Source organism: Heterocephalus glaber, unplaced genomic scaffold (genome assembly GCF_053883595.1).
Source record: "Heterocephalus glaber isolate CG9 unplaced genomic scaffold, H.glaber_assembly_v1.0 deba00000331, whole genome shotgun sequence".
Lineage (NCBI taxonomy): Eukaryota > Metazoa > Chordata > Mammalia > Rodentia > Bathyergidae > Heterocephalus > Heterocephalus glaber.
Window position 1 is genome coordinate 49,001,468 of NW_028258142.1, and position 25,118 is coordinate 49,026,585.

At 40.2% G+C, this 25,118-nt stretch overlaps 1 protein-coding gene and 2 pseudogenes across 7 annotated transcripts in view; 1 reads left to right on the plus strand and 2 right to left on the minus strand.

Annotated features, from left to right (window-relative positions):
- B4galt6 (beta-1,4-galactosyltransferase 6) overlaps positions 1 to 25,118 on the plus strand; it is a 120,179-nt gene that overhangs the window by 72,817 nt on the left and 22,244 nt on the right. For 6 of the 7 annotated variants that reach the window (XM_021265117.2, XM_087193766.1, XM_087193769.1 and 3 more), the window contains 2 exons: positions 1,483 to 1,596; positions 13,579 to 13,703. In XM_021265117.2, coding sequence (XP_021120776.2) covers positions 1,483 to 1,596; positions 13,579 to 13,703 — 239 coding nt within the window. Of the gene's footprint in view, positions 1 to 1,482; positions 1,597 to 6,144; positions 6,269 to 13,578; positions 13,704 to 25,118 lie in introns of all 7 variants that reach the window. The other variant, XM_021265119.2, reaches the window with a different exon arrangement.
- LOC106010032 (protein kinase C iota type pseudogene) lies at positions 15,015 to 19,026 on the minus strand (annotated as a pseudogene).
- LOC101700406 (importin subunit alpha-5 pseudogene) lies at positions 20,243 to 21,405 on the minus strand (annotated as a pseudogene).

The window sequence follows — 25,118 nt, forward strand, 5'->3', positions numbered from 1 at the left end:
GTGGAACAGGCAATTGTACCATCATCTCTCTCCATTTATTGTGTTGGAGTTTTCTGGCGGTATAGTTAACACCTCACTGATGCCCTCTGAATCCTAACTGGGATTTCTGTGCCGTCCTTTGGCTTCTGTTTCTTTCTTGGTGCCAGGCCTGGCGCCTTTGTCCATCTCATCAACCTCTGCCTAGCAGCCTTGGCAGAGCCCTTTTCCATAGATCAGGCTGGAAGTGGGATGGTCTCTGCTCTCAAATGCTGTCCTAACTCTCAGGCTGCAGCCTCATCAGTACATTTGATGATGAATGGATATTTTATGTTAGGCGGAGGTGTGCAGGGGAGGTGCTTACTTTGCTTTGGCTCTTCTCACATACCTCATAACCATCCTCTGCCATTTACCCATGAGTCAGAGGGTTTAGCTTTTACAGCCTCTCATTGGAGCAGCTTACTGAAGACTGAAATAATAGCTCCACATTCTTTTCAAGTGTCTGCTAGAGTTTCATTTTCTGTGATATGTGCTCAGATCCAGGAAGGCAGACTGTATAGTTTAATCAGCTGGTTTTGTCTCTTATCTCTTACTGCATTCTCTTAGGCCAGCTTCCTCTGTAGAGGAAGGAAAAGGCATGTGTGTTGCTCAGATATGCATTTCAGAACTTGCTACAGACAGGAAGAGACTGAAATGTGATTTCTTTGATTTCATGTTCAGAAATCCTAACGCTCTGACTATCTCATGTTGGATCAGGTGCTCATTCATTCACCGCTACCAACCTTTGAGTATTTATATGAGTCAAAGATCACTAAGTTTTTTAGATATTTTATCTTACTGAAATCTGAACATGACAATAGCAGGTAGGCATAGATGAGAAACTGCATATTGCCCTTCCTGAAAACTAATACACACTAGAGTAAAGATTTTTTTTTTTTTTTTTTTTTTTGTACCGGGGATCGAATTGAGTAAGGATTTAAAAGCAGGCATTTGACTTTGGTTCTGTAAGTCACTGCCTTATATGTGATGTATAACTCACTGATACTAAAGAAAATGGGCCTGATGTAATAATAACTCTAGGACTCCCAGGGGCTGTAGCCTGCCGGTTGGAAATCACTAATTTGAAGGTTTAGAATAGGCTACGTCTTACAGAAGTAAGTTGAGTGGGTAAGTTTGAATTTGTTATGTGTGAAATAGTGAGAAAACATTACTCCCACCCCACCCTGGAATAGATTTCCTTTTGATCTGTCCCCTCTAGGGAGGCTTGGGAGCAGGTGTTCTTAGGAGGTTGCAAATGAGGATGCTGTGTTTGTGTACAATAATAGGTTGTGGTGCTCTCTAGACCTCACCTGGAAAATCAGACTTGGTTTTCTCTGGTTCCTTCTGGTTGATTGCTTTTAAGTACTTCTGGAGATTGTATCTTACCATCTCCTCACAGAGACATTTCATACTAGAGGTAAAGCAAAAGGAAATATTTTGGTTGTAACTTTCTTCTCTCCCTCCAAGATTATCCTGAAGGCAATAATTCAAGTGATTATCCTGTCCAAACAACAACGTATCTTCCAGAAAACTTCACATATTCACCATACCTCCCCTGCCCAGAAAAACTGCCTTACATGCGTAAGTAGAAACTAATTTTGACTGAACTATTGTATTGTAATAAAAGAATAAAAACTACATTGTTTGAACACATTGGGATCAGATCATTACTGGCCGTGCTAATGTTCATATTATATAGCATGTTATTTTATTTTAAAAAATTTGTGGGGGGGTATAAAGAACTTTTTTGGAAGGAGATGAGGAAAAAACTGAGGAAAGACACAAGAAAAAATGACAAATATTCATGTTTCCCACCCAGATTTAAAAACAAATACTTTGGCTTACTTTTAAATTCTTCTAGAACTACTTTTAAGAGTAATTAATGTTTTATATCCTTTTGGATATTAGAACATTACAAGTAAAACTAAGGTCCTTTTTGACCACTGCCTACAATGTAGTTTCCTATCCTTTTTTTTCCAGAAATAATCTGACCTCTATTGCCAGTGTATTAATATAGGTTATTTTAAAATTATTTTTACATAGATAGATGCTGGGTATATAGAAAATGTTTAGTTTCAGAGGTTTTAAGAATTTCTATAAATGGTCTTATAAATTACATTTCATTGTGACTTGATTTAGTTACTTTTTTTGAGAACTACCTGTGTTGTAACATATAATTTATTTCCCATAACTGTTGTAGAATATGTCTCTGTATAAATTTCATTTACCCTTTCCCCAGCTGATGGACATTTAGGTTGTTGCCACTTTTTTGCTATTACTTTTTTTTTTTTTTCTATTAAGAACAGTATCATACAGATTTTCCTGTGCATATGTGTGTGTGTACTTTAGGGTTTATAGCTTGAGTTTGGAATTGCTGGATAGGCTGACTCAGTTTTTCTAGATTATCTCAAGTTGTTTTCCTAGTCAGCTATGCCAGTTTATATCCCCACAATATGCCACTTTGATATTGATGGACTTTTTGATTTTTGCTAATTTAACAAGATAACAAATGGTATCTCATTGTTCAGTTTTCACTTTCCTCATTACTAGTGGATTTGAGTAACTTTTCTTCTCTGTATTTTAAAATTTTCTCTCCTGCCACTTGCTTGGTCATGGGCTCTATGAGTTCCTTATTGGTTATTAGGTTTTGTATTGATCTGCAAGAATTCTTTCTCTTCCTGCAGTGATCCACTCTTTGCTAATATTTAAGTATATTTTCACAATCCTGGTCTTGGATTTCATTTTGTTTATGGAGTCTTTTATTTTAAAATTGTAAGATTACACTTTTTCCATAGTATCAGTCACTTTATTTAAGGCTTTTGCTTTTTTTGGTCTTAAGAAAGCTTTTCTTACCCCAATGGCATACAAGTACTTCTATTTCCTAGCAGTCTTTCTATTTTATTCTTAGCTTTTGCATATAATTTGTGGTAGTGACCCAGATACTATAACCATATATTTTTTCAGTCATAAAAATAATTATTTTTTAAACAACACCACTATACACCCAATATTTGGAAGCCACCATTGGGTATTGTTTTGGCTGGGTCCCTTACCGCACTATTTTTTTTTTTTTTTTGATACTGGGGATTGAACTCAGGACCTTGAGCTTGCGAGGCAGGTGGTGGAACCACTGAGCTAAATCCCTGGCCCCTTATCCCCCGCTATTTTAAGTGGACTTTGTATACATAAAGTTTTAACTTGATTTTTATGTAAGGATTTGAACATCTTTTTGAATCATTTATCCCTTAATACCTAAGTGTACCTTTTATGTCTTTACATGAGTTTTCTTTATTGGAGAAGTTAGTCTAATTATAATTAGTTTAATTATAATTATAATTATTGTTAGTTTAATTATAATTAAAAAAAACACTTTTCTATATCACCCGAGGGTGTGGTTTTCATGCTAGAGGATGCATCATAATCCCATGGTGATCTTGTGGAACACAGTGCCACCCTACTGTCTGGGTTCCAGTTTCAGTGTATCTAAGGTGGCACTAAAAAGTTGTGTTCGGTGCTTTTCTTTGAGACTGGAGAGTAGTGGATCTCATCCTCAGCTGCATAGTAGAATTGCCCGGGGAGCTTTTGTCATCCTAGGGCCCAACCCCTAAGTTTCTGGTTTTATTGATTTAACCTGGGGCCTAAGTACTAGTATTAAAACAAATAAGCACATTTTCAAGTTTTTTTTATGGTCAAATGTTTGTCATAACTTTGTTATTGCAGCCTTGTTTTCCTAAAAATAAGTGTTTTTGTCTGTGCAATACTGAAACCAGTGGGTAATGTTCTGTTGAAATATTGATTATAGTAATTTCATTTTCATAATTTGTATATTCAAGGATTTATAGTTTCAGGAAATCTTTCTGTCCTTGAGTTAGTTAACATTTTCTTAATTAGTGCTTTATGAGTACTAATTAAACTATTTAGAAGTATTCGCCTGCCAGGCCCTCCCGCGGACATTCCCATCCTCTCATCCCTTAGCTTGTTGTAATTCCTGGCCTGGTGTTCGAGAGGTTGTGCTGCAGTGTGCCATGGCTGACGTGGCTCTGGTGCCCACCTTTCTGTGGGGTCCTGGGATTACTCCTCCTTTCTTCTGCCTCTTTTAGAGCCTCGCATTCTTTTCAAAAGGAGGAGGATCTCACTAGTTTGGTAGCCACCTTTTCACAGCAGGCTTTTTCTAGCGTGGCCAGCTTCAGGCCCAGCACTAATGTCGAGTTAGCGGTGGCAGGGTGCTGAGGTTATTTGGCCATATGCAGGTAACACTTGAGAAGGACCCATGTGTACACATAACACAATGAGGCTTCTGCCAAGAGGGCCTTGAGTGAGCTGTGTACAAGAAGCCTCTTCACTGTCTGACAACATCTGTAAAGTAGAGCCTCGAATATTAGAAGGGATATCTGTAAGAATGAGTCAGATCAAAACCATTCAAGTTTGAGTGATGTTTAATTTACCTGTAATCACTAAAAGTGAAGTTAATATAAAGTTGTCTTTAATTATCTACCTGTAAATCCTTTTTGATGTTTCCCTACTGTAGTGATGGAATTATGAGCATTGGATTTCCCTAAAGTTTTTTTTTTTTGGTACCAGGGATCGAGTTCGGGTCCTTGCACTTGCACAGCAGGTGGTGAAACCACTGAGCTAAATCCCCGGCCTGATTTCCGTAAAGTTTGAGTTTTTCAAATTGGAATTCAGATAAAATGCATTTTATGGATTTCAGCAATGTTTGATAGTCAATAACACTATGAAATTATATTTTTATATATATTATGTATATGAAGAGTGTAAATGAATACTTCATTACTATTAGTATTCATCGGTTCTCCAGAGGGAAAATCCACTTTCACTTTTATTGAATTTATGTAAGATTCTTCATGCTAACCAATAAAATTTCACCTTATCTAGTGCAGAAAAATAAAAAGTGCTTAGCATGGATGTTTTGATTTTGATTTCCCTTTATGAAGTAGAGATGGAAAAATGACAGTTGTGTACTTTGCATTAAAATAGACTTACTTTAGTTTCTTATCCTTTAAATGTTATTCAAATAGAATGCATTTGCAGTGACTTTTAGATATCCTCTCCTTACTGTTGGTGGAATAACCCTTTGTGGTTTAACCCTAGCAGTTTCTGTAGTCAGTAACTATGAATGTAATAAACGCCTATAAGGGCTTTTTCCCTTGAGTTCAAGTCAAATGAATATCAGCAAAGAGGCAAAAGATAAGCAAATAAACTTAAGAAAAGCTCAAATAATGCTTAATCTAACATGCCTTCATTCATGTTTTCTATGAGAGATGGGAGCCATTTCAGAGTAAAGAAGTGATTGATGAACACAGCCTCCCAGCAGGATTGAGTGTTCATGGGGCAGGGAGAGAGGAACCGAGCTAAGTGGGACCCTTCAAGTACTGGCTGGGAGCAGGTATCATCCAGAGGAAGGCAGCTTGCTGCTGTGAAAGGTAGTGAATGAAGCAAAAGGAAGACAGTGGAGAGGATGATGTAAGAGTTGGGTCCTTAAGATGGTTTGGAGGCTGATCAAAACCATTCAAGTGGAGAGATCTGCTCCAGCCTGGTGGAGGTGACATGGACTGGGAGGTGAAGGCCTTGTGTGAGGGACCGTGGATCCCTAGGCATCTATGAAGTGGACTTTCGAGGGCACAGAGCCCCTTGTGTACAGGAGGCTGATTTAGCTACCTGGTTGCATTTCTCTGGTGACAGTGCATGATTTTCAGAGTCTAGGGGCAAAACAAATCTAAAACCCTGCCACAGGAGAACTGGTATTGTGCTTCAGAGAGATTATTCAGATGAGAAACTGAAAAGTGGCCGAGAATGGGAGATGGTGGAATCAGAGACACACCAGTGAGGAACTTACTGCAGGGACCCAGGAGGAAAGAACAAGGGCATGTGGCAAGGACATGGCACTGGAAAGAGGAGGAGGCACAGAAAACAAGCTATTGGGTGCCCTTGGCCAAATACCAGGATCTACCGAGGGGTAAGAGTTCATTTCCAGCTTTCTGCCTTGGCAACTGTTAACTGCAACAACAACACAGGATATGCATCACATTTTAAGACTGAGGATGTTAATGAGTTCAGTTGAGCATATTTGAAATTCAGGAGAATTAACTTGGGGTCTTATTTTCATAGGAGAGATCTGAACTGGAGATAGAGGAAGTGAGACTGGAAGAAGGCCAAGAACAGGCCCTGAGAGGAGAGCACTTAAGGGCCGAGTATCGGTCAAGAGAAGAGGAACCATCAGGGATATGGAGAGGTCAGAGAGCAGGGGCCCCAGCAGGGAGGGTTCCCAGGAGAGATTGTTCTCCCTCAAAAAGAGCAGGTAGAGGGCTAGGGATTTAGCTCAGTGGTTCTGCCGCCTGCCTCGGAAGGGCAAGGACCCAAGTTTGATCCCCCATACAAAAAAAAAAAAAAAAAAAGCAGGTAGAATGATGATGTGAGAAAAGAGCTGAATTTGGCATGTGGGAAATGAATGCCAGCAGTTTCAGTAGTGTGGTGGGGTAAGAATCATAGAATACTCTTCTGAGAAGTGAGTAAGAAGTATGTAAAAACTAATTGATTTTTTAAAAAAAAGTTTGGCCGGGCATGGTGGCACCCTGTAATCCCAGCTACTAAGAACTCTGAGGCAGGAAGATCACAAGTTTGGGTCCAGCCAGTGCAGCTTAGTGAGCCTGTCTTAAAATACTCAATAAGGATGAGGAATGTAGCTCAGTGGTAGAGTGCTCCTAGGTCCAATCCTCAGTAACTCACTAAAAAAAAGAAAAAAAAAACACTAAAATTTTGATGGGAAAGGGAAAGAGAATAGAGGTAGAGTCTGGAAGTGGGAATTCTGAGGCAAAGGAATGTTTAAGAAGAGATAGTTGTGTGTTGTAGACACCACAGAAAGTACAGGGCAAGAGGGTGCCAAGTGTAAGGGAAAACTACATGTGTCTGAGGAGCTCTCGAGAAAATGAAAGGAGACAGAAGGGCTCAGGTGCAGTCAGCTCTGGCAAGTGGTAGGAAGCCCTCACTTGTTTTTGTTGAAAGCTTGCTGTGCTCCAGGCAGTTTGTGTGAGGTATTGTCACCCCAATGATGGGCTTAGTATGTGTGCTTTGCTTATTAGGTGGAGAAGTTGAGCTGGGAAAATCATTTCCCCGAGGTGGGGATTGGCATTGCAGGTGTGGCGGGTCTGGAAGGGAGGGGAGATATGGGTGCTTGTGAAGTGTGCCCGTGTGTGATTGTGCACAGACCACAGGTTGTATTTCTCTGGGTATAGTTCAGGGAAGGCTGCAGGATGCTTGCTAAAAATACAGGCTTCTGGGAGCCAAATCTCAGATCTGGATTCTTGGTTGCAAACCACAGAATATGCGTTATGTGGTTTAGAAGATAAGGAATCTATGAGGAAATGTTAGGTAGCCCATAGAAACCTTAGTGTCCAGAGAGTTAGGTTAGAGCTTGAGCAGCCAAAACAGGGCCTGGGCCACTCCGTAAAGTGTTTCTTGCTGCCCCTGATAGAGCTCACGGCTCCTGCCTGGGGTGCTCAGGTTTGGAGACAGATGTGCCACTGCTGGTGCTCCTAAAGCAGAGCACCTGCCTCCTCTTCTACTGAAACAGGGCTTGCGGAGTCCCCTCCTAGTGCTGTTCACTGCTGCATAGCCTCTGTAGGGGACCTGGTCATGTGGCTGCTTTTTCTGTAGAGGGCCTGGGACAGTGATATCTAGCTACCTCTTCTGGAGGCAGGACTCACAGCAGACAAGACAGTTCAAGCAGCTGAATCATGAGCTGGTTGTCACAGACATGACCCATGGGCATCCAAAACAGAGACATTGATGATAGGCAGCAAACTTAGTTTAAACAAGCACATTACCCACATTAGCAAAGCCGTTTATTAGGGAGCCAGTGAGAGAGGGAATGGGGATAGAGCAGAGGACTGTCTCTCCAGGAGGCTGCGGAGGGGTTTCATAGGGTGTGGGGGGCTCTGTGAGAGGCTCACTGTCGAAAGGCATCCTTGCCAGGGGCCTGATGCTCTGGCTGTGGAAGGAGAGCCGGGGTGCAGTGATGATGTACCGGGGAGGTCACTTACTGGGGCGGGGCTGCAGATTGGAAGGTGTTGTGCCTACAGGGAGCTGAACTCATGAAAGAAGGAAGCAGGTGATGATTTGTAAAGCTTCGGTGTGAGTTGGCAGATTCCTTCTTTTATGCCTGGCTTTAAGATTATAGAGTAGACAAGCTGAGCATCTATTACTTAGTGGAGTTTTGAATGGAAGAGTACTGTTTTCTTAAGGTGGAGAACTGGGGGAGGGGTATTCTAGAAATAACATTGAGGTACAGTATATGGAAATGTATTGAGTGGTTCAAGAATTGAATTTATTATAAGTCTTTTAGGTAAGCATGTATTTGTTTACCTTCTATGACAATGCTCTTTCATTACTTTGTAAACTATGTTTAAGAAGATGAAACAGAAGCAGTTAAGATCTTGTAACAAAAGGCTTAAATAGTGCCTACTATTAGAGTTGCACTGCAAAGAAATCTTAGGTGTTTTCTTGAGATTAAAAGCATGAATTGATTAGAAAGTGTTCATAGATGTGTTTCTAGAATAGTGAGAAGGATACAGATGTTTCCTAATTGCTGGAGGATCCACTGTTTGGATGAGAGGCAGCATAAGAAGCAGAGGCCAGGGTGGAGCGTCCCTTTCCTTTGTCTCTAACCAAGCCCAATCAGGCTATTTGGTAGAGAGGCAACTGATTTGCTACATGCTCTATCTAAAATTATAAGCATTAAAAGACTGAACTAGAAAAAAAAATTGAATTTATTGAACTGTTCAAGAAAACACATTTGAAAAGGCAGGAGAAACAGTTGAGAAATTATTTTCTTGACAGAAATATTGATATATAGTGGCTTTTTGGGAACAAGAAAGTATGTTTAGTGCACTCACTGTTGGATATAAACTTAGGTCAGCATGCTAAAACATGAGCAAAGTAAGGAAATACAAACATAATGGCTATAGATTTTGCCTTTGAGGGAGATTGTCAGCTTATCAATATATCAGAGTATAAAAACAATTTGAAGGAGTCTCATGAAGGATATGAGCCCTGGAGTGAGTGGACCCAGGGCTTCACTGGTGGCTTAGAGGCAGAGCTGGGAGCAGAGGTTAACCGGAGGGTACAGCTAGGCATGCAGGGTAGAGCAGGGAGGAAAGTCAGTGTGAGAACTGTGTGCTGTACTGTCATCAGATGGGGAGTGGAGAGTTTGGGCATTTTGAGGGTGTACACATGGCACCCCTTCTGCACAGATAGCACCTTGTGGAGCCAGGGAGTGGAGATGCAAGTAAGAGGAGAAAAGAAGTGAGACAGGAACGGACACAGCCAGCTTTGCTGCCCCTACTCATTCATCCATTTGTCCTGTGCCAGGCACTGCACCCGCTTTGGGAGTGTGTGACCAAAAACCAGTCTGTCTTATATCTAGAATGCTCGATTTTGGTCACTTGAAGAATAGTTGAATAAGCAATAATTTTTTAAACAGGTTGTCAATTCTAGAAATTGAGGTGCTTAAGGAAAGCATTTGAAATAGGCAGTGTCTGGTATTGGCTGCAGAGGAGACAGTGGGTGACTGAGGACAGTGTGACTCATTATTTCTCAGCCTCAGAGCTCTGCTCAGGATGTAGTGCAGAGGGTGGGGAAGGAATCGCTTAAAACTATTGATTTATAGAGAAAAGAACTGCCTGTAGATTAAATGCTTGCCTTGAATCTTCCTTGAAAGGTAAGAAGAATGTAAGTAGTGTAGGTAATTCATATATATTGAGTACTTGTCATTTTAAGAGTTATGTTTTAATTTTTAAAAAACCTGAATCACATCATATGGTGTGTTATAATCCACACCCCAGTAAGCCTGCCTGTGCTCAGGGCCCAGGTATGTCTCACAGGCTCTAGGCTCATTCAGGTCTAGCTTCCTAAAGTGGGAGACAGTGTTGTCCATTGTGCACGTTCACTGTTAGGAAGTCATGGTAAATGTTTCCACGTAACCAGTGGTGTGTTGACATTATTCTCTCATGGAGCAGCCGTAGTGGGGCACACAGGCTTGGCTGCCACACTGACAGGTGTGGCCAGGACCCACTTCTTCACCTTGGCCCTCCAGGTTATCAGCAGCCTCTCTCCGGGCACCGAATTCTCCTTTTTCTTTCCTTTCTGACCCTAACCCCAGCTTCCAAATGTGAAACTCAGTCTGCTAAGTTAGTGTTTGCATTTGTCTTCTGATTGATTACTGAGTAAGTGGATTTCACTCAGTTTATTTATTTTTTGACCTTTAATCTCTTAACTGGGGAAAGAAAACACTTGTTCCTGCTGCACATCTGGGATTTAGCACAGGCGGAGTGAAAGCAGGGTCCTATGTGGAGCCCAGTGGCTCCTCCCTTTGTTGTACTTGCAGTCTCAGCAGTAGACTCAAGGGGCCAGGCTGCCCTGCTGGGGGCTTCCTCATGAGTGAGGAGGTTGTATGCTTTCCTGGTTTCATTTGTAGCAGGTGACTTTCACATGCTTTATTAAAGCACTGAGACACTTGAGTGAAACTAAAGGGACACTGAGTATGTAAAAATAGGTGAAAGTGGCCTTGGTTGGGGGCCAGGCATTCTCCAATCACGTTTTTGCTGCTCCTCGTGGTGGCAGGGCCTGTCCTAGGAAGCCTACTTTCTTCTTCCGCTTCCCAGTGGAGTGATGTTGCTGTTATCCCTGGTAGGGCAACCCAGCCTCTGGGTCATCTTTGGCCTTCAGCCAGCAAATTATTAGGCTTTCAGAGCAAAGAGCAGTAAGCACATAGAAAAGCTGCTCAGAGCCCGAGGTGGGTGGGTGGGGGAAGCAGCCAAGAGGAAGGAGAACTAAGGGCTGCTCAGGTGTCAGGGAGAGTGAGGGACACAGGAAGCCCTCTCCATTGAGCAGAAAGGGAGAAGGCCTGTTTCTTTATTTGGCTGTGCATGTGCATTGGAGATGGAAATTAAACTGCCAATGATGGTGGAGAAAACTGCTGACAATAATGGTGATTACAGCTGTTGAAGCAGTAAAGCTGGAAAAAAACCAAAAAATATAGTTTAACACTACATATAAAGAATACCAATTTCATTTACTTACATGAATGGCTTGTTATTTAGCCTAATTACTATCATTTTTAGCAATTATCCATACTATTAAATGGATCAGATTTATCTGTGTGAATTTTATTTGTTTATAATGCTAGCTGCTCTGTACTTAGGCTGACTGATCAATTGCATATCTGACTTAGCCTTTCTAAGTTCATAGTTCTCTCATCTGGTAGGTAATTTTGACCTTTCTAAGATTAGTTTGTATATCTGGTCACACGAAAGGGTGAATATTTGGTTGTAAAGGACCATAAATTTGTCACTTTAACAGGCATTAGAAGATTGCAATTTTTTTCCTAGCTTACTCCGGGAAACAGGTATTTGCATCTAAAAATACACCCTAGCGTACCTCAGGACTGCATGCAGTTGCAGGTGGTTGTGCCTAATCAGAATGAAATGAGATAGGAAGAGGCCATTGTGGAAGCCTTATAAAATATAGAGTAGCAGAAGAAATGGGGCTCTCTGGAGAGGAACTGAGTGTTTTCTGTGTAAAAAATGAAATGGCCATAAAAGGCTCAGAAAACTTGACATGGGAAACCTCTACGTCTATTGGCTTATATTTTGTGAGATGTGGAGGTTCGAGGGAAGAATTTGGCTGGTGGGTGTTGCAGAGCAATTTGTACAGTACCTATCTGGACATTAGTGGTGACAGGTTCCTGGACTGCTGTAAGATGGCCTGCGGTTTCGTCGTACTGGCCTTCACTGGAAACACTGAAGGCAGCATTGCTCTGAAGATCGTTAGTGATCATGCAGTTATTTTAATGGGTGGGTGAAGAGATAGGCTCCCCAACTCCTAGTTTCATTTTTGACTAGGTTGGCTGGGTTTGACTGTCCATGATCCATTACATTTCAGAGGCACATATTAGGAAAACTATTGATAAAACGACCTTCAGTAATACATACAGTGCTTTTAAATTTGGAGAATGAGTGCCTATTAGACTAGGACCATCTTACAAGTCCCTGGTTTTTCAGTTTTGTGTACCAGGGGGCTTGGTACATGGTAGGTGCTCAAAATGAATGTATTGAATTGTGTTTACAAGTTTCCTCTTAAGTAATGCAGTAGCTGGGGATTTAGCTCAGTAGTAGAGCACATGCTTAGTGTGCCTGAGGCCCTAGGCTCAATCCTCAGTACGAAAAAAATAAATAAATAAAATAAAAAGAAATGTCAGTGGATAATAGTAATAGTAGCTAATGTTTATTCAGTGTTGCTAGTGCCTGGCACTGCACTTGACCCTTCTCACAGATCACGGACTTCAGTCCTCTTTCCCTGTGTGTAGGGATTGGATTCCAGATCCTCCTTCCCAGGATACCAAAACCCATGGGTGCTCAAGTCCTTTATGTAAAATAGTCTTAGTGTTCGCATATTATCTACAAATCTTCCTGTATATCTTAAGCCATAGATTATATATATAATTACCTAATACTGTGTAAATGCTAAATAAATGTCCTACTGTATTGTTTTGTTTTTTGAGACAAGATCTCACTGTGTAGTTCAGGCTGCCCTTGATCTCACTGGGTAGCCCAGCCTGGTCTTGAACTCATACAGCAGTCCTCCTGCCTCAGCCTCCAGAGTGCTGGGATTACAGGTGTGAGCCACCACACCCAGCTTGTATTGTTTAGGGACTAAAGACATGAAAGAAGTCTGAACATGATCAGTTCAGATGCAGTTCTTTTTTTCCCCCTGAATATTTTCAATCTGAGGTTGGTTGAATCTATGGCTAGGGAACCTGCAGGCACAGTGGTAAACCACTGTGGAAGACAGGCATTACTGAATAGTACTCTTTCACAGAGGAAAGAGCTAGGGCAGAGCAAAGTTAAATAATTTCTCCAGTAGAAGCTAGGATTCAGCTGCAAGTCAATTTGACTCCTCATTTAACTCTTGTATATTGTGCCATTATATACCCTATGTGGAAGGGGTTGAAGCTAAAAATAGTTTTAAAATACAGTGGACCCTCAAGTTATGACCGGCCTAACATACAAACAACCTGGGTTAATTAGGTTAATGGAAGATTCATCTGCCTCTTGTTATCTACAGTGTGCACCCAGGTAAACATTCAGATCTCAGCTGTATTGACTTAGTTATAACCAGCACTTAGGAACCGATCGAGTTCATAAGTCAAGGGTCCACTGTTCTTGAATTAGTTATTAAATTGCCGTAATATACTATGCTATAATGACATGTAAACATTTTTTTTAAAAAAGGTTAAATATCTAGTATATTACCAAAAAGAAATGGGTTAAAGAACTTGATTTTCTTTGGCAGATTTACCAAATCTAGAAGGATGACCGTAAGTATTATGTAAAAATGAAAAGTGTTAATAAGTATGTGGTGATGGCAGGAATAAACTGTACTGTTTGGTAACTAGACTCTGCCGTCATCCTACTGAAAGTTGTTTGTCTTTTATACATCTTTGAGGCACAAAATATTAAAACAGTTTTTCACATTTTTGACTTATAGGGGGATTCCTCAATGTCAATGTAAGTGAAGTCAGTTTTGATGAAGTGCATCAGCTCTTCTCCAAGGATTTAGATATTGAGCCAGGAGGTCACTGGAGGCCTAAAGACTGTAAACCCAGATGGAAGGTGAGGCGGTTTTTTTCATAAGTAATGTGACTGTGCTATGCATTTGACAAAAACAATGCTTGATTCAAAGTATAGAGTGAAATACTCATTAAGATTTGATAAATTGAAGACATCAAAATTTTTGTATTTAATGCATTGTTATTTACAGTTCCAGAATGACTGAGTAGTGTTACTTGTGAAGACAAAATGTACCTGTGCATATACAAAGTGTATGCGCATGTGTTCAATGTCTTGGAGTTCCTGGTGAGAAGTACATGACTTGAGTTTTACTTGGAAAATAGATTTCTTTTTGGTTCAGTTCTGTTTGGAAAAGAGGCTGTGAGTCCTCTTCCTCCTGCAGGAGTCTCTAGTAACTGCTGACACTTGCAGGCATACCCGTCGGATCTCTGAAACTGTGAGCGCTCACTAGGAAGATGTCGGTATCCTGCTTTTCAGATGGGTCTAGCACTGGGGCTGTCAAGCTCTGTTTTTCAGAAGCAGTGATTCTAAAACCATCACGCGGAGTTTACTGTGGGACTTCAGAGGAGGACTTGTGCTCTTCACTTGTGTTTCAGAAAACAATATAGGCTTTTGATATGTTAGAATTGTATTTAATGTTTGAAAAATTATGGAGGTAGGTCTGCCTTTTCTCTAAAAATCTTGAAAACGTTTTTTAAACAGAGCTGCTGTCAATACTAAGAAATAGATTAATAAGCATGCGTTCATATACTGTTATGTTTGAGTGAGAAATGGTACTTGTGATTGAATCAAATGTTATATTCTAAAAGATTATGATATAACCTTAATCTGAAAACAGTTTTCTGTATCTCTTTTAAAAGTTAGAAAATATTTGTATGTTAGTACCCCCAAAAAACCACTGGTAAGAAGGAGAATTGTATGATGTTAAACTCGTGGAAAGGATCCTCTGACTTCAGTGACCTTGAACTCTTTGTGCTTAGGGATGTGTATAGTTAATGTCTGCATCCCTGATGCAGAACATACTGTTTTGTGTAAGGTAAGCACTAAGCACAATTGTGTTGAATTGACTATGAGACTAATAAATGCCTTTTTGGCTTTGTTACAAATGATTAAATAAATGTTCAGCTTTCTCAGACAAGTCATAAAGCTGCTGAAATGAATTTCAGTACAAGTTTTAGCAAAATATTCTATTGTATAATTGTCTTATGCTATTTCCCAGCTCGAGTTTATTTAATAAATGAATCTTTTCATATTTCTTTTTTTAAATTTTATTTATTTATTTAAAAATTTTTTTTTGATGTTTATTAAACGTTTTATTTAAAGATTTTTAACATGAAAAAGAAGGTACACAAATACATATTACATTATGATGACCACGGCAGTATTCTACATAACAAAAATAAAAACAAAACAAATTTATAAAGTAAATGTCCCTGCACTGAACAAGATGCTTGAAATTAATCCAGGCTTCATATGCATAAAATGATCTGACCACCAGGCTTATGCAAAATAAATTATTTCCGAGAACGCCAAAATGCCAACCATTCTGTATGTAAACTGCCTTATTCCCGGTGAATGTTTTGAAAGACCTACTATATAATATGAAAAGAACTAGCGTGACACTTAAAGATGGCAAAAAAAAGAATATAGTTAAAAACATATTTGTAGTGCAGTTCTGCGTAAAATATGGAAGTCAATCTTACTACTTAAAAATCTATACTTTAAATTAAAAACAAAAGGGCGGGGGATTTAGCTTAGTGTTTCTGGCGCCTGCCTCACAAGCACAAGGTCCCGAGTTCGATCCCTGGTACCAAAAAAAAATAAAATAAAAATAAAAAAAACATAAACATATTTCTTATATGTTACAATTCTCTATAATTTTATGCTGTGGATAATGCTTTTTGCTTTAAAACAAGTTCCAGACATTAAGAGAAATATATATGGATCACAGATGAATAAGTAAATGTCTATAAACATTTTCCTTTGTGTTTTTATTACTTTCAAACTTGAAAATTGAAGAAAAGGTAATAAATCTAAAAGCTTTGGAAAAGTTACATTTCTAATGAAATGGGGTATCTCAAAAAAGATAAAAAGGTAATTTTTAAAAAAATTTTTTTAAAAGGTAATTTATTAAATGCCTACAAATTTTAAATTATTCTAAATTTAAAACTAGTGTACCTAAAATTAAATTTTGCTCAGATTGTATCATTATAACCTATTTAGAAAATGATGGTTACTTTTCAAGTCCTTTGCATAAAAATAGGACTAGCACAGGAATGCTATAGATCTGGTAACTCTTTAAATAATAAATTACTGACCAGTAATTTCGATAAAAATATTTTGAAGAACTTTGCCCCTGAAATGAATTCTACTATGTATTTCATGTGTTATTCTACTAAATTAAAAAACTTAACTAAGGAGATAGAACTATAATATATATGTGTTTTCTGCAGATTAATTTAAAAGTGTTATAATTTTTTGGATTCCCTGAAGACTACATAAACTGGGGTCCAAAAGGTATAGGTAATATGGTTTGAGATCAACAAGCATAGGTAAGACATTCTACTTAAAAGACAAATTATTTTCCTGTATAGTACGTAACTAGAAAAAGTATTATACTTTCTGTCTCCACTCAACAAATGGAATGTTTTCATTTATCAACAAAAACATTCAATATTCTCTATTATAGACTGTAAGAATCAAGTATTAATCTAAATATAACTACAAAAAATAAATTAAAATTAGCTTCTAGACAGTTATGAAGTGGTTCATTGAATCCAGGCTGGTAACCAGTTTTTCCAAGCATTAAATAGTAATAAGCAGAATGCACAGTTGACAAATGAGGATCAGACCCACTCTTCTTCATACATTGAAAGACGATTGATATACTCAAAACCTGCAAATTCGTATCCTTCCATTTTGCTCACGATGTCATTATCATCTGGGGTGAGCTGGACAGGTTCCTCAGTAAACTGAGAATCAAAGTTGTCCAACCCGAATCCCTCAGACATACTTGGTTGAAGGGAGGCACTACTTGCTTTCGCTCCATCATGTCCCCGTCAACATTTTGAAAGAATGGATGCTCTTGAACATCAGCAAAGCCCCCCTGAGGATGGCAACCCAATCGTTCCTTTGGGTCCCTGCTCAGAAAACTCTTCAGGACACTTGCAGCTTCTACAGACAGACACCGAGGTATACGAATTTCTCTTTCCAAAATGACTTGATAGAGATTATTGTTTGAGTTTTGGTCAGGATTATCAGAGCTCTCATCAAGATGAAAAGGAGACTCTCCAATCAACATCTCATACATCAGTACTCCGAGAGTCCACCAGTCCACACTGAAACCATAATCTTCCCCCCTTACAATTCCTGGAGCCAGGTAATTAGGAATGCCACAGAAAGTGCTGGTCACATCTCCGGGCTGTAAGCCTTCCTTACATATGCAATAGTCGGTGAGTCTAATGTGCCCTTCTGAGTCCAGTAGAATATTGTCCACTTTCAAATTTCTATACAGTATCCCTCGCTGATGAAGATAGTTGAAGGCCAAACTGACTTCTGCAGAGTAAAACCTGGCATGTTCTTCAGGAAGGAATCTTTGTTGCTGCAGATGAAACATCAGATCTCCACCATTTATGTAGTCTAGCACAAAGAACAGTCTGCTTTCTGTCTGGAAGCAAGAATGCCGTCCTACAAGAAAAGGATGATTAGTGGCCTGCTGTAAAACGTGCTTTTCTGTCTGTACCCAATCAGTGTTGACAAGCTCTTTTTTCACTGCTTTCATTGCATACAGACCACCTGATTTTTTCAGTTGGACTAACAGTACTTTCCCATAACTCCCTCTGCCTATCACACGAAGCAAATCAAAGTCCTGAAGACCTAAACTAGGTGAAGCTTTGCCACTTTCCCTGTTGTTCCCTGCCTCATTCTTTTCATCAACTTGTTCTAAAGCCTCATGAGTTGCAAGGTTCTGTGGGGTCGCTGTCTGTTCAGGGTCTGAAGCCATGGATGATGGATCGACTGGCATCAGGGCGTCTGATGGTAAAGAATGCTGCCCACATTCAACTGTGACGAGTGTGTGGCACTTCTTGTGAACCGAGAGTTTACATTTGGTGCACTTATATACCTGGTGGCCAAGTCCCCCTACACGATCTGGGCAGACAGCACAGTGAGCCTGCCTGCTGAAGCGTTTGGCTTGAAAAGTGTGGCCATTAGCACAATACAGCTTTCTCCAGCAGCCTGCAGCTCTGTGGTGGATGGATTTCTCTTCTCCGGGACAAGGCATTTTAGGATGTTCTGGTATACAGGGCGGTACATGAACTAAGAGTTCATTTTGAGAACATGAGTTTTTTAGTCCAGAAAGCCTAAAGGCCTCTTCTACCTCCACCTGAGGTGACACAGTGTATGAGTCTCCTTCCTCATCTACCCAGTCTGTGGTGAAAAGCTGTTTATTGTCCAAACACCCCATATCTCGATCTTTATCACATAGGCCCACAAGGGAGATGGAATTCTCAAAAGATGTTGTCAAGATGCCTCTTCCCAAAATCAGGGCCGATTGGGTAGAGGTGTGGGTCATGGAGGTGCCTGGGAAGAAGGGACCATAGACAGGTTGGCTGCCCAGGTAAATGGTCAGGAATGAGAATGAGTGCAGCCTGACTTCCTGTAGGGACCACACTGGCCTGAAGTCTGCAAGGCTCCCTGTGAAGTTGTTTCTGATAGTGGCACCCAGGCCTGGGTGGATGTACACCGGGCTTCTCAGTGTCTCTTGGAGGCCACTGGCTGTGACTTCAGTCTCCCCCACTGGACTTTGACTCTTGGTTTTTTGTGCCCGGGTCTGGGGAGACCTGCCCAGAGCTACGGGGTGTTTCTGGGCCTGGTGATAGTTCCCCTGGGCTCTTTCCAATTTCTGTGCCTTTGGTATTTGGGCTTAGGGAGACTTCATAGAGGTACCTTGATTTTGATAGGTCCCTGGTGGTCACTCCCCTAGAGACCGTCCCTGGGGTGTCTGTGACAGTCGTGTGGCTACTGCAATGTGGCCTGCAGCCTCTGGATGGAGTCAACCGTCTTCTCAATCTTTCACAGATACTTTCTCTGCCTGGGGTCCTGAGGCTGCGCCCTCTCGAAGTGGAGAAGCAGCTCAGCATGTTCGCTGTTGACCGTCTCTGGCCAAGTGAGCTTGGGAGATGGTTGGTACTAGATTGTGACGCCCATTAGAAGGGTTCCAAGTTCTGTTTGAAGATGTTGCCAAGGAAGTGAGGTCGTGCCTTGGGGTTCCACAACTGAAGTTCCCCCTGAGATGTGAAAATCCTATGGCCCATCTTTTTCTTCATACTAAATAAATCAGTGCCTATTTATTTATTTATTTATTTATTTTTTTAAAAAAGAATGGGGCTGATCACCACAAGGTCAGTTAGCCTTAGATTAGAAGTTTGAGACTTTCAGGGCCATCTCCGACCTCCTCACAGAGATTTTATAATTACACAAGGTGGATACTTACGTGCAAAAATAACAATTCACATTCTTAGGGTAAATGATGTCATGAAAACAGCCTTCAGCGCTGTAGAAGGGTGTGAACACAGGAAGTGCACAGCTGCCTCCCTGCAACCACTGACATAAGACTGCAGCCTCTCCTGCTTCCGAAGTTCTGGGTGATGTCGAGGCCTTCGGACTTAGTCTCACTCTTAGTGAAATCAATTCCGAGTCCATCTGCCAGGAGTGCTAGTGATGTGACCCAGATAAGGGCAGTCAGCCACGGGACTCAAGCCTCTTTCATTCTCCTTGTTTCTTTATGTTCTCTAAGTATGTTTTGATTTTTGAGTCTTTTGCTCGTCTGTTTTTCATTACTATAAAAAGTATCTGAGATAAATCAACTCCTAAAGACAAAAGGGTTGTTCTGACTTCCAATTTTGGAGGTTCCAGTCCCGGATGGATTCACCCATTGCTTTGAGCCCGTGGGTTCAGAGTGCACCATGGTGGAAGTGCGTACTTCCTTCATGGCAAGTGAGTGAAGAACCAGGTCCCACAGTCCCTTCCAGTGCCTGTCCCCAGTGATCCCAAGACTGTCCAGAGGCCTGCCCCTTAAAGTGTCCACCTGGGGACTTGGCCTTTAACATGCAGGCCTTTGGAGGACATTCAGGATCCAAACTATCGCAGTCCTTACCGTCATCATGGCTCCTCACTCTTTGTTTTTTTTTCCTTTGGGACATTCATCTGCCCTTGTGATAACAATTACTATTTCTGTGCTGATTCCAAATCAGTCTAAGTTTGTTTCTTCCTCACAGTAACCTCATGTAGGGGGAGAAATTCATTCAAGTTCACCCAGGGTGGTATCATATTCAGTACCACAGTGTCATACTGAAAGTCCAGACCAGGAAAACTGGGAAGCTTGGTCACCACACCTGTGACACAGGTGCTGTTGGCCAAGGCAAGTTCATTATGAAAAGGATGTAGCTTGCCTGACAGGACTTCATTTGCATAGGCTTTTTTAAAAGACTCTGAGAACAATTCTAATAATGTCTTCACATGGTTTATATGATTTAAAAAAACTTCACAAGTAAAATGAGCACAATGACTTCTTAGAGTTCCTCTTGCCTTGGGTGGTGTTGGAGTGGCTCTAAACACATTTTTGCTGGATCTGTGCCCTATTTCCAGCTGTGATATTGGATATTGTCCAATATGCTTCCTTTTTGATAGATTCTTTAGGGCTACTCAGCAAATGCAATAAACTCTGAAGAGCCGAGCAATTCAAAATTACCTGTGTCTGAATATCATCCCCTGTGACAATGTTTCCCACAGCCCACAAAGCAGGAGAAACCACTTTATAATCATTATGCATCAGTAGCTCCACAAGTCTCCTACATACTCCTGCATCAATGACTGCTTGAATTTTATCATCGGGTCCATCTGATAGATAGGAGAGGGCCCAGCAGGCATCAGCCAATACATCAGTGTCATTGACAAAAAGCAACCAGGAAAGCACATTCAGACAAGGGGAAACCTTTGCAAATTCTGGAGGTGGACTTTTCCCTCTACAGAGATTAGACAAAGCCCATACTGCATTCCGGGTCATGGTCAGGCGGTTTTGTTTTGAAAATAACTGCAAAAGAGGAGGAAGAATATTACAGTCTAGGACATAGTTCCTGCACATGGTACTGTCTCCACCAATGTTGCCCAGAACCCAGACTGCCAGTTCCTGGACATCTTCAAACTCTGAGCTGAGCAATTCTATGAAGATGGGCACTGCTCCTGCCTGAATCACAATCCGGGTCTGAAGAGAATTTCCTGAAGCAATATTTGTCAGTACCCAAGCTGATTCAAACTGCAGTGTACAATTCTCTTTTCGTTTGAGGAATTCCACAAACCTGGCCACAACTCCTGGTGTGCTGATAACTTCATCAATAGGAGGGTTAGGTTCTTTTGAAAGCAGTTTTCTGAATTTCTGTGTTGCAGAAAGTTGTTTTTCTGAGCTATTAGAAAATACCATCTCAATCATATCAGAAGTAATAACACCACCTGGTGCCATCTCCATGTTATTGATCTGGGCCTCATGAAAGCCACCATCTGACATAACTTCTTCTGTTTCGTCTTCTGCTGTAGCAACATTTCTTTGCTTGAATAACTGCTCCTCTCTTTTCTGCTTTTGTAGCTGTAATCCTTCTTCCTCCCTCCTTCTACACATCTCATCCAGATTTAGAGATTTGTTCTCGTAACTTTTCAGGCGAAAGTTCTCTTTTCCTGGGGTGGTCATGATTTCTTACAAGGTTTCAGTAACCCAGGATCAGCCAAGGTCCAAACGTATTAAATAGAAAATTCTAAATCATGACCTCTTGCAGGCTGGACTTCACAGAGTTTCCATTAAATCAAGTGTTATCTGAAGACGGCTCGAGGCAACCGATCCCGGTGCCACTGCTAGAGTGAGGTGCTCTCTCGTGCACCGGCCCGCCGTACCTCTCCTGCTCCACTTTTCATATTTCTTGATTGAATTTTCTCATATTTGTATCCGAACAAAACATGGCTCAATTTACATGCATTTCACTTTTAAAAAATGTCCTAGCCCAATCAGATATTTTATTACTTGAGTGATGAATGTGTATGTTGAATGCTAGTGGAAGACAAAACACTCAGTCACAAAGACTCTAGGGTCACAGTGAGGTAGATGTGGGGATGTCAGTGTGATATACAGTATACCCCCTTGGGTATGTGCTATGTAGCATATTAGCAGAATAATTTGGGAAGGGAAAGCAAGTATTCTTGGTCTTTTTCCTGAAGTCGATATATCAGATGGATTTAAAATTTGATGTTTTCTTCTAATTTTCCTGGAGAAGCTCAGAGTAGTAGTTCCTACTTACAGAGATAGTAGTGGCCTGCAAACTCCATGTGACTCAGTAGATTATAGTACTGAAAGGAGTTTCTGGAAACAAACGAACTTAGGGCTCTAAAAATTAGCTTGCTTTATTTAGGTACTTTATGATACACTCTTATTTTGGCTTTTAGCAAACCTTTCTCTAAATACAGTCTTTAGTTCTAAACTATGAAACTGCTAAAGATGTGAGAAGAATTTTAGAAATCCTTCAAAGGTGAGCAATATTTGCCATATTTAATTAAATCCTTCCCGTACCCCTTCCTTCCTGTTCACATTTTAATAATGTCTCATTCAAATATTGGAATACATTTGAGAAAAAGTGAAAGAAGAAATAAGTAGTTTTATATTAAATATCTGATGTTAACTTGATTCTTAATATTTAAGGCTCCTTTTTGAACCAAGTTAATTGATGGTCATTTAATTGTAACTGTTATCTGCCAAAACTAGTGATATCAGCAAATGCTGGATGTTCCTGGTAGTGCAGACTTCTGGAAGATTTCTGCACAGGTTAGACATTTTGTGAAGGCAGGCTTATTTCTAAAGGGGAGATTGGAAGAGGAAGATGGTGATGCTTTTCAGGTAATTAAAAATGACATGTTTACCGTGCCATCACCTTGCCTTTTAGGATTCGGCTGGGGGACTTGAAAAACTGGTCTGACATGTACAGGCGCAAAGAACCAGGTGGCTTCTTGGTGCTGTTACTTAGAGGCCTGGAGTTACACTTCTAGTCCGTGGTCTTTCAGAGATGGATCTGAGCCACCTGTGTCACAACTACTTGAGGTGTTTGATAACCATGCAGATTCTTGAATGTAGTCCTCGTACATTCTGATTCTCATATTGGGAAGGGACCAGAACCTACCTTTTTATCAAGTGTGTCTAGTTTTCTTTTTCTTTTTCTTTTTTTTTTTTTGGTACTGGGAATTGAACTTGGGACCTTGCACTTGCAAGGCAGGCGGCGTAACTACTGAGCTAAATCCCTGGCCCATGTCTAGTTTTCTAATTGCTCCTGCGATGAGGAACAATTAGAGAATGAGAGTGTGCTAGCTTCCACTTCCCTCAACCTAGTTCAGTGCAAATAGCTAGGTAGGCTTTGAACTAACCAAATCTAAAAGGTGTGTCATTTAGGGACACATAGCTGGTGTTGTGCTTAAAGTTGGGAAGTGAGAAAAAAAATTTAGTGGAGGATGACGTGGTAAACATTTTTCTTGTCTTCTCATCTTCCAATAGCACATTGAGGAAAAAATAAGCAAAGAAAAAAATAGGTGTATAAATTCAGTAAGTTTGTGATTCTGAAGTGGGAGCAAACTGAATAGAATAATTTTACTTGAACAAGAGGTGATGCAGAAGGGTTCAGGAAGATGAAGCATTGTTCTTTCAGAAGGTAATGGCCAGATGTTCATCTCCACTGGAGCGGTATCAACAGGAGAGCCGCTCGCTGGGCACAGAGAAGAAAGCATGTCCTTAAGGGAAGGCCATTAAGCCCCAAAGTGAATGATCAGAGAATGCTGAGGTCTGTTTTCTAGACAGTGAATTATGAACTATGGAGAATGTCTTTCCACAGCTATGAGGGGCATGGAAAATGAAATGTTAAGATATTATTTAGCTTTATTTTATTTATTTATTTGCAGTTCCGGGGATTGAACTCAGGACCTTGCATTTGCAAGGCAGGCACGGTGCCACTGAGCTAAATCCCTGACCCTACCTTTATTTTAATAAAAAAATTTTGCCTTAGGCATATCATTGACAATCTACAATAGCATCTCATTACAGTTTGAGCATTTATTTGCTATTAAAATGTCAGTTTAACTTATTTGGATTTGCCAGGACACTGATAATTTCTTTCTCATATTCTCATTTTCCTTCTAAGTTTAAAAGAAACTGCTTTTAACATTTTAAATGCTTCATTGAAGAGGTTACTGTATTAAAGATTACTGCTTTGCCTTTGTTTACGCTTGTATCTTCAAGTCATAAATTAAATTGGATTTAATTAATATATCTTTAATATGGACCCCAAAGCCATATGATAGCTTCTTCCCTTACGTATAATTTGCCTTTATTGCTTTGTGTATGTGTGCGTGCGCACACATGTTCACATACACAATTGGGATTGAACCCAGGGGCTTTGCTGTCAGCTACATTCCCAGCCAGCCATTTATGTTTCATTTTGAGATAGGGTCTGGCTAAGTCACTGAATTGCCCAAGCTGGGCTCGAACTTACTATCCTTTTGCCTAAGCCTTTCAGCCTGGCTTGCCTTAACTGCTCTTACAGTCCATTTACAGTGTATCTTAGATGGCCATCTTCAGGCCAGATGCAAAACCAGGAATGCCAAGCTTGATCTTTTTTTTTTTTTTTTTTTGCTAGAAGTTGTCATGACTTCAAATAATACACCTGGCAGGGTCATGGATTACCACGAAACTCATCTTTTACTTTTCATAGCAGTTTCCTATATTAAGCCTAGGCCCTCTAAACTGGCTTGGCAGCTGTATTGATTTAGGAATTCCTTGACTATGCCAACCATACTGAAGCCTGCTAGCAAGAGCACGTGCAGGGATAAGAATGGAGTCTTGGATATTGGATTAGTATTGTCCATCAGGCTCATAGCAGCCATTGTCTCATTTTTTTTTTTTGATCTCAGCATGAAAGGAAAATGGATAGTGTCATTCTAGTTTAGACCTTCAGTTTTACTAAACGATATTACCATATTTTATCTTTTTAAATAAAACTCTTAATAGCTTAAATTTTTATTCCATTTATGATTCTGGTAGTGTCAAACATGTAGGTAAATGTTACTATTTTTCTCCTTGGAGGGAAGGCTGGATATTGAACCCAGGACCTTACACATGCTAAGTACTCTTACCACTGAGCTATACCCAAAGCCCTAATGCTTTTGGGTTGTTTTTTTTTTACAACATCTAATGTTATATCCTGATTTTACAAGTATAGTTAAGTCCAAACTTACGTATTCTCAATTATTTACATTTATTCATTCATTAGTAAAATTTATTTGGTATGGATAAAATTTTAATCATAGAGTGTTGTTACATAAATTGTTATAAACAATTTAAATTGGATTTAAAAATCCAGTACATAAAGTGAC